The 11,833-nt window shown below is 39.8% G+C and overlaps 1 protein-coding gene across 1 annotated transcript; it reads left to right on the plus strand.

Moving 5' to 3' along the window:
* The first annotated feature begins 4,297 nt into the window (after window positions 1–4,297).
* Window positions 4,298–10,084, plus strand: LOC146475345 (glutamine synthetase-like). The gene is made up of 4 exons (XM_085115744.1): window positions 4,298–5,093; window positions 6,619–6,846; window positions 7,294–7,460; window positions 8,759–10,084. The coding sequence occupies exons 1-4, from the start codon at window positions 4,725–4,727 to the stop codon at window positions 9,084–9,086; spliced, it is 1,092 nt and encodes a 363-aa protein (XP_084971870.1). The 5' UTR covers window positions 4,298–4,724; the 3' UTR covers window positions 9,087–10,084.
* The last annotated feature ends 1,749 nt before the right edge of the window (window positions 10,085–11,833 follow it).

Raw genomic sequence — 11,833 nt, forward strand, 5'->3', positions numbered from 1 at the left:
GGAAAAATACAGCCGACAGCGGTACCTCTGGACACTTTGCCGGAGCGTTGTACCATGTCGATGTACCACGAGGTTTCGGCCCGCGGTTCGCTTATGCCAGCTGGAGATGGTTCCGCGCTGCTTTCCGATACCTTGTCCCCGACAAGACAGTGAGGGAGGGAAAAGTCGGCCCCTAGATCAATGAGACAGATCCCTTTCGTTGACACCTCAGTTCCACCTTACCCCGGGCGGGTTACTTCCTTATAAGAGGCTAATGGGGATGTGCCGCTGGATGGGGTCGCATTTTCACGACTGGATTGACTAAAATGGGGTCGCATTTTTTATAGAGTTACTAGAATGGGGTCGCACATTTTCGGATTTTTGGGGTGAGAAAATTCTATTAAGTAGGGATTCAAAATGGTCTCGGTTAAAAAGTTCAGAAAGTTGCTGTTTATTAAATGTAACAATCACCTCGCATTACATTCCGTTCTTGAAAGTAGATGCATAAATAGGAAGTGACTTAGTTGGGATTGCGAAAATGACAAGACAGTGAGGGAGGGAAAAGTCGGCCCCTAGATCAATGAGACAGATCCCTTTCGTTGGCACCTCAGTTCCACCTTACCCCGGGCGGGTTACTTCCTTATAAGAGGCTAATGGGGATGTGCTGCTGGATGGGGTCGCATTTTCACGACTGGATTGACTAAAATGGGGTCGCATTTTCAATAGAGTTACTAGAATGGGGTCGCACATTTTCGGATTTTTGGGGTGAGAAAATTCTATTAAGTAGGGATTCAAAATGGTCTCGGTTAAAAAGTTCAGAAAGTTGTTGTTTATTAAATGTAACAATCACCTCGCATTACATTCCGTTCTTGAAAGTAGATGCATAAATAGAAAGTGACTTAGTTGGGATCGCGAAAATGACACTTTCCCAAAAAGTGACTAAGATGGGGTCTATAACTGGCGACAAAATAGACTATAATGGGGTAGGAGCTCTGAGAGGCCAGCGGCACATACCCAGCAAAACTTAACCCAAGTACCCCCCCCCCCCCCCCCTGGCACCTTACTGACTAATACTGAGATTCAGTTATGTATAGATATATGACAATGTAGTCATTTTGTCTTCCATGTGGTACGTTTTTAGGTTTGAGCCTGCGCACGGGCTAAAATGATATAATGACAGAGGAATGACTCATGGTCAAACGACTTGAAGTCTTGGAAGTACCGCTAGTCTTAGACACCTTTTACCTTATTTCATTCTTACCATTTTTATTGCCGTTTTCCCGAAAACGATTGCTCCTTCGATGGATTGTTGACATTGTTAAAGGAATCAGGTCGTCACTCAAAGAGCTCTGTGAAAGCCGTTGCTGTTTTTCTGTTTTTGGCTATTAAGTCAACACGTATTACTGTGCCATGTAATGAAAAAGTGTCACGTTTGTTCCTGCAACAACTCAGATGCTACCTTTCGCCTCTTGATGTCTGGACCGATTCCTGCTTAGACTGCTGATAAGATCAGTTGCCTCGTGAAGAGTGCCAGAAGCTTAAAAAGTTATCACAAAGACAGTACAACAAACTGGCAATCCGTGTGTAACCTCCATCCCGCTTACAGGACCTGGTGTACGCCCAAAAATCTGACATTCTATGCGTCAATGAGACATGGTAGAACCAAAACATCAGCAAAATTAATCTGAAATATTGCATTCTGGCTTTACAATGTTTAGGAGAGATCGGTCTGATCGAGGTGGTGGTGGATTTCTCATCGCAATCAAAACAGCCTCCTTTTAAAGCTGTCAAAGAATTTAAACCTGAATCGGAAACCGAGCTGCTACAGCTTGAGATCATTTTTGCCGAAATTACTGGGACTCCATTGAAAGCGCATCGGGTGTTAACCGAACTAGCCTTCACGACCGCCTTTTGACATCCACAAGTCAATAAAAACCCCACTCGTGGCAACAACATAAGGCATGTTTTCGGAGGATCTTCGATTGAAATAAGGAAAGAAATCCCATAATTTTATAGTTTCCATTATTATTATTATTATTATTATTATTATTATTATTATTATTATTATTATTATTATTATTATTATTATTATTATTATTATTATTATCATCATCGTCATCATCATCATCATCATTATCATTATTATTATTATTATTATTATTATTATTATTATTATTATTATTATTATTATTATTATTATTATTATTATTATTATTTTGTGTTGTTTTTTTTTTGCCTAGATTTCCAAAGAACTTCTTTTAGTAAAGCTTATTCAGCCGGATAGATTCCTTCAATTAGCGAAGAAGGATACGATTAATTTTCTCTTAAAGGGTTGCTGGGTACTTCTGCCCCCTCCTGTATGAGACCTAATACGTTTGGAAATTTGAGTCCCTTTGTACTACAAGGGTCCAGTTGATAACTATTGCACTGAGAGCTATATATTGAGCTATAGTTTTTCATGTTTTTCTTTCGAGTTGGACACATATGTGACCTCCCGGGCTCCATCTCTGTAGGTTTGATAGAAAATACCTTTCAAATGGTATATCACATGTGGTCTCCCACTCATAGTTACCAATTTAGAAAAATTCCACATTTCCCTTAAATCGGAAGGTCTTAGGTTCGATCCTTCTTGGGAGAACTCGGATTTTCTTTTTCCGTTTGTGCCTGTGTCACTGGATGAAAAATACAACTCTCATTTATTCTCAGTTCTTTGACATATCCGCAGATTATTGCTTTTTGACAAAACAATAGGATGTTTGTTTAAGAAGCAATAGCAACAGGCAGTAATGTGATAATAAACAGGTAATCCGTTCGACCGAGCAATCTCGCTTCAGCGACTTGCACGCAATCGGCCCCACGCAACTGCTAAGAGCGGTAATTTGTAACGATTCTAATAAAAATCCACTTGTTATTGATAAGCTGCGTACATTACTGCTTTGGTCTTCCATTCTGTTGCATGTATTTAAAATCTTTCCTCCGCAGTTGGTAGTCGACGAGTAAGCCAAAAGTATTTTGTTTTTGTTTTTTTAGGGATAGACTGGAGGCAGGGAATCCTCGCGTGCATCGCGTCTCCTTGCAGGAGGCCTGCAGGATGTGTCAGAAAGAGGAACGGGGACTCGGGGACGGGGACGTGGTACTTAGGGACTGGCGAGATGTGCAACGCGGGGACGCAAACTACAAAACTACGGTCGTTTCGTTCCAAGTGGAAGTCACTTCGTTCCATAAAAAAGTCGTTTCGTTCCACGCAAAAATCAATTCGATATCGGGGAACGTAAACAAAACGTATACAGTTTATAGTTAAAAATGTTTTTGCATGAGTCAGTTTTTTTTCAATTTAGCTTGGAGATGAAAATAGCTAGCTAGCCTGACGTACATACGGATCAAAGTTACAGTCCTTAGCCGTATTCACGTCAGACTGGCTATTTTCAGCCCCAAACCTCGTTTCCAACGTGTAAACTTGTGAGTGATCATCACGCATCAGTGAAATCCCATGCAAAAATAGCCCGGCCCACGCACTCGTTTTAATTTTACTCGTGTTACGAGTAATACGATTCCCCTAAAATTAAAACGACTGCGTGGGAGGCTAATACAGAAGCAGTTTATATATATGCCTTTTTTTTTCAAATTTCCCGGGGGGGGAGGGGGGCGGCTCTCATATGATAGGGGCGGGGATGCGCGTCGTCTCGCTTAGGGGTGTAAATTTCGGAGTTTGGTCTCACTTAGGGTGTTATGGGCAAAACGCCATTATATTTAGCCGTAAAGGTCTCGTTTAGGGTTGCACGCGGAAAGTCACTGCATTTTTTATTTGTCTGTGTTTGAAAATGGTCTCCTTTAGGGGTCAAAAAAAGCTTGGGCCACGTCCAGATTGGTCTCCTTTAGGGGTTTAATTCAAAATTTCCGACAAGCATCCCCGCCCCTTTCATGTGGGAGTTCCCCCCCGGGGCAAATTTATTTAGGCTACATCTGTACGTTTTGCTTACGTCCCCGATGTCGCTTCCTCGACCCCAAACACGCTTCCTTCCCTTTGGCCGGGCGCGCAGGTTCACCTTGACACTCAGACCGGTGACGTGATCGGATAACTAAATAAAAATTCTTGGGAGCTATTTTGTTTGTATTTCAATATTTTAAATGATGTATTTTTAGTCGATCTTGACTATTTCAGCGAGCCACAAAATTATAATTTGCTTTGAAATATTGAAAGGAAAATTTTCTAGCCATGAACTCCAACCTCACAACATTTACAATCACGTGAACTTCACGCATATGTCACGCATTCTCTAGCACGTGTTCCGTGAAAACAAACCAGACAAATTGATTGAAAGGGGTTCTTTGTTTACACGAAGTAAAATATTCCTAATTTTCGAAGATTTTTTAACACTGCTGGCGAAATTCAATTCCTTAATCGCTGATTTCTTTTATTCCTGCGTTTACACGTGCAGAGAAAAGGACTTTGCTCCTGACATGATGGTTCATGCAAAACATGCAAACAAAGACGCTAAGAGCCAACCGGTTGAGGGTCATGTGACTCATGAATATAAAAACCGGAAACCACATAGTCGAAGGGTAGAAGTTCGTTTCCTAGCGCGCGAAGCGAAAGGTAGGTTAGTTTTCACTGAATGGCCTTTCAATTCCTTTCTATCTCCGTTGGACTTACATGTATTCGTATCAAAATTTCACGTCGAAGTTGTTCGTTCTTTCAGATCGAAAACAATTTGCTGTCAAAACCTTTCATTCCTCGGTGAAAGATGACTGCGACCGAGAGCAACCCTCTTCTCGACAAATACATGAGCCTCGATCAAGGCGAGCTAGTTCAAGTGTTGTACGTCTGGATCGATGGCACCGGAGAATCGATGCGTTGTAAAACCAAGACTGTGGAAACCGAGCCGATGTCGCCTGAAGACCTTCCAGTGTGGAACTTCGATGGATCGAGCACGTACCAGGCCGAGGGCTGTAACAGTGATGTCTATTTGCATCCAGTAGCGTTGTTTAGGGATCCATTTAGACGAGGAAAGAACAAGATAGCGCTCTGTCAAACCTACAACTTCGATCACAAACCAGGGTTGGCCAACCACAGGCTATCGTGTGTACAAGCTATGGACAAAGAAGAAGTCAAGGTTTGTAAAATATCACTTTAGAAATATAACGTAGACAGTACGTACACCTCGCGGGAAACTGCGATTTGAGTTTGACACGTAGGCAAATCTGCTCTCGTCTATTTACGTCAACGGGAGGGAAATATTTCAAGAACATCTATAAATGCACGTTTTGAGCGAGTTGGTCGATAAGAAAGTTTGAGCGGCAAAATTGAGAGAATTTTAAATCAAGCTTGTTGTGAGGAAATTAGCCTATTTGTTACTGACTTCAAATGCATGGCTTTTCCAGTGTGCCGGAATAACACTGAAATTCAGAGCACGTGGCGTTGGCGACAGGTTGGATGTCGTAGATATCGTAAATTCTTAAATTTTGGACCTTTGACCTCCAAATTTTACACCACGTTCGCGGGCTTTTTTACCGGTATAAATCAGCTTAATTTGTTATGGTTTTGAATTCTTCTTTGAGGGAACAAAACATTTAGTTTCAATTGCTTTTAGAAAGTGTTTAATACGTAGTTTACCTTCTCTACGATGAAGAGCTGAAAATATGCTTTAGCCAGACAGCAATGTACTTAAACGAAATTTACATTTGGCGGGTTCCCGCCTTCTCGGGAACGTTCATTGACGTAAGAATACTCCAATGAAAATACGTCAATACTAAGATTATTGACTGAAAACGTGAAAGACTACATAACTGAGATTTCTCTGTACAAGGTAATATAATGTACTCAGAAGGAATTATTTGGCCGAATTCTTTGTCCGTCAGTGTCTAGACTATTCAATAACTTGGAGTCGCTTTGCAAAGCTAGAGAAAACAATAAATGGATTAAAATGTTTACAAAATACTGTAGGTGGCTTTTTATGACTTGCCAGCGTCTCTTTGGGGGCTGTGGTCCGACCACGTACACAGAAATATTGTTGTGTAAACGATGGCCAACTGATTTCTTTGCCAAAAAATTTGCGTTGTTACTTCCGCTGGTGTTTACATTCGTATACGTAAATTCACTAATTAACTGTTAAGAGTCACGCGACATCAATGCACTGGCATTGTTCCCACCCACAACTCTGTAATGGAATCACTAGTATCACGGACTTGAGTAATGTTTTAAAACATTGTGGTCCCAATTTTGCTGTGTTGAAAGTAGTCTGATGGGATTTTTGGGTCAGTATTTGAATCCTTTTTTGGTTACTTTGTACTATTTCAAAATTGGTTATCAGTTGTTTTTATTTTTGTAACTTAATGTACGATTTATGTACAAAAGCGCTCACAACATAACTTACTCGGTTCAGAAACTGCAAGGATAAAATGGTATACTTAATATAATTATACTTGATATAAAAATGGACCAATAAATTGTAAGTGCCAACATCCTACAGTCAGTATTGGAGGTCGATGGTGTACCGCAAATACAGGTTCGACTGTATTATCCTTAAGCTTTATTTCTTATTCTTTATCTTCATATTTTTTACTGTAGCCTTGAATTGTAAGAAATAATAATTTATTAATTAATTAAAACTTCTTGGGACCTTTTCTATCAACTTGCAGAAATGTAAACCTTGGTTTGGCATTGAACAAGAGTACACGTTGCTTGACAAAGATGGACACCCTCTTGGTTGGCCAAAGGGTGGGTTCCCTGGGCCACAGGGACCCTATTACTGTGCTGTGGGTACTGGTAATGTGTTTGGACGAGATGTGGTTGAAGCTCATTACCGTGCTTGTCTGTATGCTGGCGTCAAAATTGCTGGAACTAATGCTGAAGTTATGCCTGCCCAGGTAAGAAACTCTCAGTGGTATTTCAGTATGCAGTTTGTTAAAGCAATTTAAAGAAGCTGGTTTTATCCCCTAAATGGGACAAAAAAAAACTGAAAATTTCTGTGTCAAAATCAAGATTTACACTTTCAAAAGGAATGCTAAGTAGAACTTTCACCCTAATGTGAGATTTGATTCATCTACTCTCCTTCAAAAAGTAGCTTTTAATATTGATTGATTGATTGAATAAAACGTGGTTGAAATCTGCCAAATGAGGTACATGAGCATGTAGCAAGCTTTGCTCCTGGGAAATTTTACTTTAACTATCTTAAATCTGCTAAATGAAATTGGGTTAGCTTGGTATCAACTAGTTAGGTTGGTTTGAGCTCAATGCCATGACAGATTTCAGCAACTGGGCTTTCAAATGGGTTATTACAAATAACATCATCTCTTATTCATATCTTTGTCTAGTGGGAATACCAGGTGGGTCCTTGTGAAGGTATCAGCATGGGTGATCAGCTCTGGATGTCCAGATTTCTCCTGTATCGTGTTTCCGAAGATTTTGGTTTCAAGGTTTCTTTTGACCCCAAACCCATGCCAGGGGACTGGAACGGAGCAGGCGCACATACCAACTACAGGTGAGTACATTACAGTTTGATATGTGTAGAGCGTACTTCTAGGTGTTGTGTCCAGTGTGTTACATGTACATTTAACAATTATCCTGCAAAATTGCCCAGAATATCGCCTGATAGTAGGCCAGTGAGGGTATAGGTCGAGTTGGCTACAATCAGGATATTCTGCAAGATTGAGCAGGCTAATTGTTTTATTATTAAATACATTCTCAACAAAGCACAGTTTTATTGCAGAAGAGTTGGAGATGATCGTTATTTTGCCATTTTTCTTGCGGACACAAAATTACATTGCAGGATATCTGTTGACTACGGACAACAAATAGTCATTTATAACATAGCGCGCGTGCATCCTAATCTAATTCCTATTGGCGTCATCATGGTACATTTCTCAACATACGCACGGCCGTGCATCAATCCGATGACGTGTGCAAGTCAGATGGGGGAAGCATGTGCGCGCTGTGTTATTAAAAAACTTTTACAGAGAGACAACACAATAAAAAATGTATATTTATAAGAGCTTGGAGCTTAATGAAACATTAAGATTAAACAAATATGAGAAACCATTTTCACCTTTTTTTTTTTTTGGTACAGAGAATTTGGTAATTAATCGGTCACAAAACCTGTTTTCCAGGAATCATTTACTTTATTTTCACTATGTTATAAAAGAATTGGTTCATGCTTTTAGCTGTGCGTATATCGAGTTATGGATGCACTTGGAAAGTTTGGGGAGCACTCAAGAAGCTAGAGTTGCTCTTGGCTACGCCTCGAGCAACTCTTACGCTTCTCTTGTGCTCTCCAAACTTCCCGCATGCATCCATAACTCGATATATGCACGCTAAGCATGAACCAATTCTTAATTCACCATGACCATATTTGGGCAGTGTTACGTAACATATCAAACATGAGGAATAGTGTTTCCTCCGATTTCCAAACACTGAGAAGTAGATTGGAAAAATGAGGCGCAGCTGAGTTTTTTTTTAACTTCGAGGTGTTTGGAAAGAGGAGGAAACACTCTTTCGAGTGTTTGATACAGCTTCTCAAACTATTGATATTTCTTGGAGAAATTGGAAGGAAATTGCTAGCTATACATTTACTGAAGGTTTTGCCTTGTTAAAAGAAATAAAATACGAACTGAAATGTCTAAATTTTAACATGAAAAACTAAACATCGTTGCTGTGATTTTATTGCGACATGGCGCTGGATCCACCCCTTAGATAGGGTCTCCAATTTGCAATCCTTGCTAAATGACTTCTATGTTGAAATTAAGTAATAAATTAATTAACTCTGAATTTCTTTCTAAACAGCACCCTTGCCATGCGAGAAGAGGGCGGCATAAAGTACATCTACGATGCCATTGAGAAGCTATCAAGCCGCCACAACTATCACATCAGCATGTACGATCCTAAAGGGGGCGAAGACAACAAGCGCCGTTTGACTGGCCGTCATGAAACTGCCAGCATTGACCGCTTCTCGCACGGTGTGGCCAACCGTGGTGCCAGTGTGCGAATACCGCGTCAGTGCGCAGAGGACGGAAAGGGGTATCTAGAGGACAGAAGACCAGCATCCAACTGTGATCCGTACAGAGTAACAGAGGCTATTGTTAGAACGACCATCATGAATGAGACGGACTGATGCAAGTTATTTGACCCAGCAGGCTGTAATTGTGTACCTGGGGCTAACTTCAGTAACGTGTTTAGTTAAGATATTTAAGTGAATTAATTCTCTTAGTAGTTTCTGTTGTATGCTATGTATATTAGAGGGAAAAGTTGCATCCTGGGTAAACAACCGTTTTCGAAATTGGTTCATTAGCTTCCTTTGGAGAAGAGTTATAGCCACTTTCAGTGTAGTTATGTGCATAGTGGAGAATAGCGACTATCTTTTGACATGCAAGATAAACAGCTAAGAGACCGTCTTAATAATACTAATAATAATGAATTTACATTGTATACCCCACTGTTTCCTGACAGTTAAAAAGCAGCGTACAAACATGATAATATAGAAACTCAAACTATTTAATTAACAAAGACTTTTGAGTTATAACTGTAAAACTGGGAAATTTTCCACGTATTTGCAAAGGAAATGATAAATTAACTGCAACTTAGTACTGACCCAAAATGGCTGACAAATGTGTTAGCATGTTATCTAAATAAATCAGGTCTGCTTACATTTAAGACTTAGGCCTGGTTACATGGCATGTTGAAAGATGAACATTGAAAATGGCTATCTTTTCACTGAATTTTCTTCTAATTGTAACACAGGGATCAACTGCTATCTTGGTAAATGTTAATTTATAAAAGTATCTACAGTAAACTTCCTTTAATAGGGACACCCTCAGGATTCCGAGTTAGTGTCCTTAATAGCGATAGTATGTAATAGCGGGAATTTATTTCAGTCAAAAATCTGTAATATTGATTTTTGTCAGGGATTTAGTTGCTGTTCGTATTATCGGGCCTCTGTCCGTAATAACGAGGTGTCCTCAAAGAGAGAGGTGACTGTATTTGTAACCTAATACATTTGGTTATTGTATATCAGTTGAGTTCTAGTTTGTGTAAACGAGCAATTAAGTTCTAAACTTAGGTTAATAATGTATCGTCAAACTGAGTGGCTCTATTAAAAACGTTATTTCATTAGTTACGAGTAGATGTTTTGTCTTCATTGGCACCACAAGTTGATTAATTCATCAAGTTTGACGTGAGCTTAAGCTGAGTTTGTCGAACCTTGTTTGGCCATGCAGTGTTCATGCTTCACTGGGCACCCTAACCGGCCTAAGCCAATCAGCCAATACACTCTTAGGGACCGTTCATTTTTTATGAGCATGGGGGGGGCTGGTGGGATTTAGGGGGGGGCCACGAGAAAAAAAATGGCACTAAAGGGGGGGGGCTACCAAAAAAAATTGAGTGAAAGAGGGGGGGGTCACCAGCAAAAATTGGCTAGTAGGGGAAATTGAAAGTTGCTCAACACAGAAACAGATGAAGAAATTGAATATTATTTCAATTTTATTTAATACGATTTTCCTAACCACTTTTAATTTGTTTTACATACTGAGGTCGAAATCTGCATTTCATATTAACAACAATGGAGGAAATGAAGCATATCTGTTGGAAAAGCAATAATGAATATAAACTGAAGTAGACACCTATGTTTGTACAAGTTCAAATTAATATAAAAACGTAACAGTCTCACTATTGAATCATCCGTGGGGGAGTAGTTTTCTATTAAGTGGTTGTACTCAGAACTATATCAATAGATTGTTTAATGTTCTGTTTAATAGTACTCACTTTTATAAAGACTGTTGATTAGTAAATTATTTGAACCCAGGAGTATCAGTAGACTCAGTAGTATGCCTAGTGTGAACATCCAGATTAGTTTTTAATAATAGAACTGTTGTTGGTGACTTCAGTTGACGGTAAATCTGAGCCGTAGGCCATTTCAGAAGAGCTTGTAACTGTCATTTTTAATAGCAGTACTTTAACATCCAGGCGTGTAGGAGGGGGGGGGGGGGGGGGGTTCGAACGAACCCCCTTTGAAGATCAATAATGGCGGAAGAAAAAGCACAATGAGGAGGTTGAACAACTACATGAGGTGTACCATGCGAGAGAGTAGAATGTCCGCCCTGGTTCTAATGCATATCAAGCATGATATGCCTGTCAATCTTGACGAGATAGTCAATTTGTTTGAAGGCCTACACCCGAGAATGATGCAGTTTACCAGCTTGGTGTATAAATATCTGCACTGATCGAATAGCTATCAGAACTAGACAGAGCGCGGAATGTACATTGAACTTCTTGTTTAAGTTGAGACAATTATGCCGCAGAAATGATGTATATAGCTTAAAAAGCTGCTGTAAAACAAATTTGTGATTTGCCTAAAATGGGTCTCAAAATGCAGGAAATGAGGTTTCTGGGAACCTAGATTTTCAAAAATTTCCGGGGGAGCATGCCCCCGGACCCCCCTAGTAAGAGCGCCTCCGGCGCTCAACAAACATCCCTATCTAACCCTTACCTACGCGCCTGATATCTGTGTGTCCGCTGTTTTTTTCTGTTTAATATGACTCGTAATCGTTGAGTGGTATGCTTCGATCCGTATTTTGTTAGTCAGATCTGTACGTGTATTAATTGTTTCTACTCGAAGGGGAGTAATTTCACGTTAAACGTTTGCTTGATTAATTTTTATAGTTCCTCTAAGAATCTAAATGGAAATTTAGGGTTTGCCGTCGCCGTAAACGTGTTGCTATCTATAAAACGTTTTTTTAAACAAGAGAAATCTTTACCTAAGCAGAGAACGGTAACTTTTTAATAGTACTGTAAAGAAATCACAGTAACAATTACGTTTATCTTTGATATAAACAGTACATAAGCGTTTTGCTAAAGTTAGGAGTA

Source organism: Pavona decussata, unplaced genomic scaffold (assembly GCF_977016875.1).
Source record: "Pavona decussata unplaced genomic scaffold, jaPavDecu1.1 SCAFFOLD_84, whole genome shotgun sequence".
Lineage (NCBI taxonomy): Eukaryota > Metazoa > Cnidaria > Anthozoa > Scleractinia > Agariciidae > Pavona > Pavona decussata.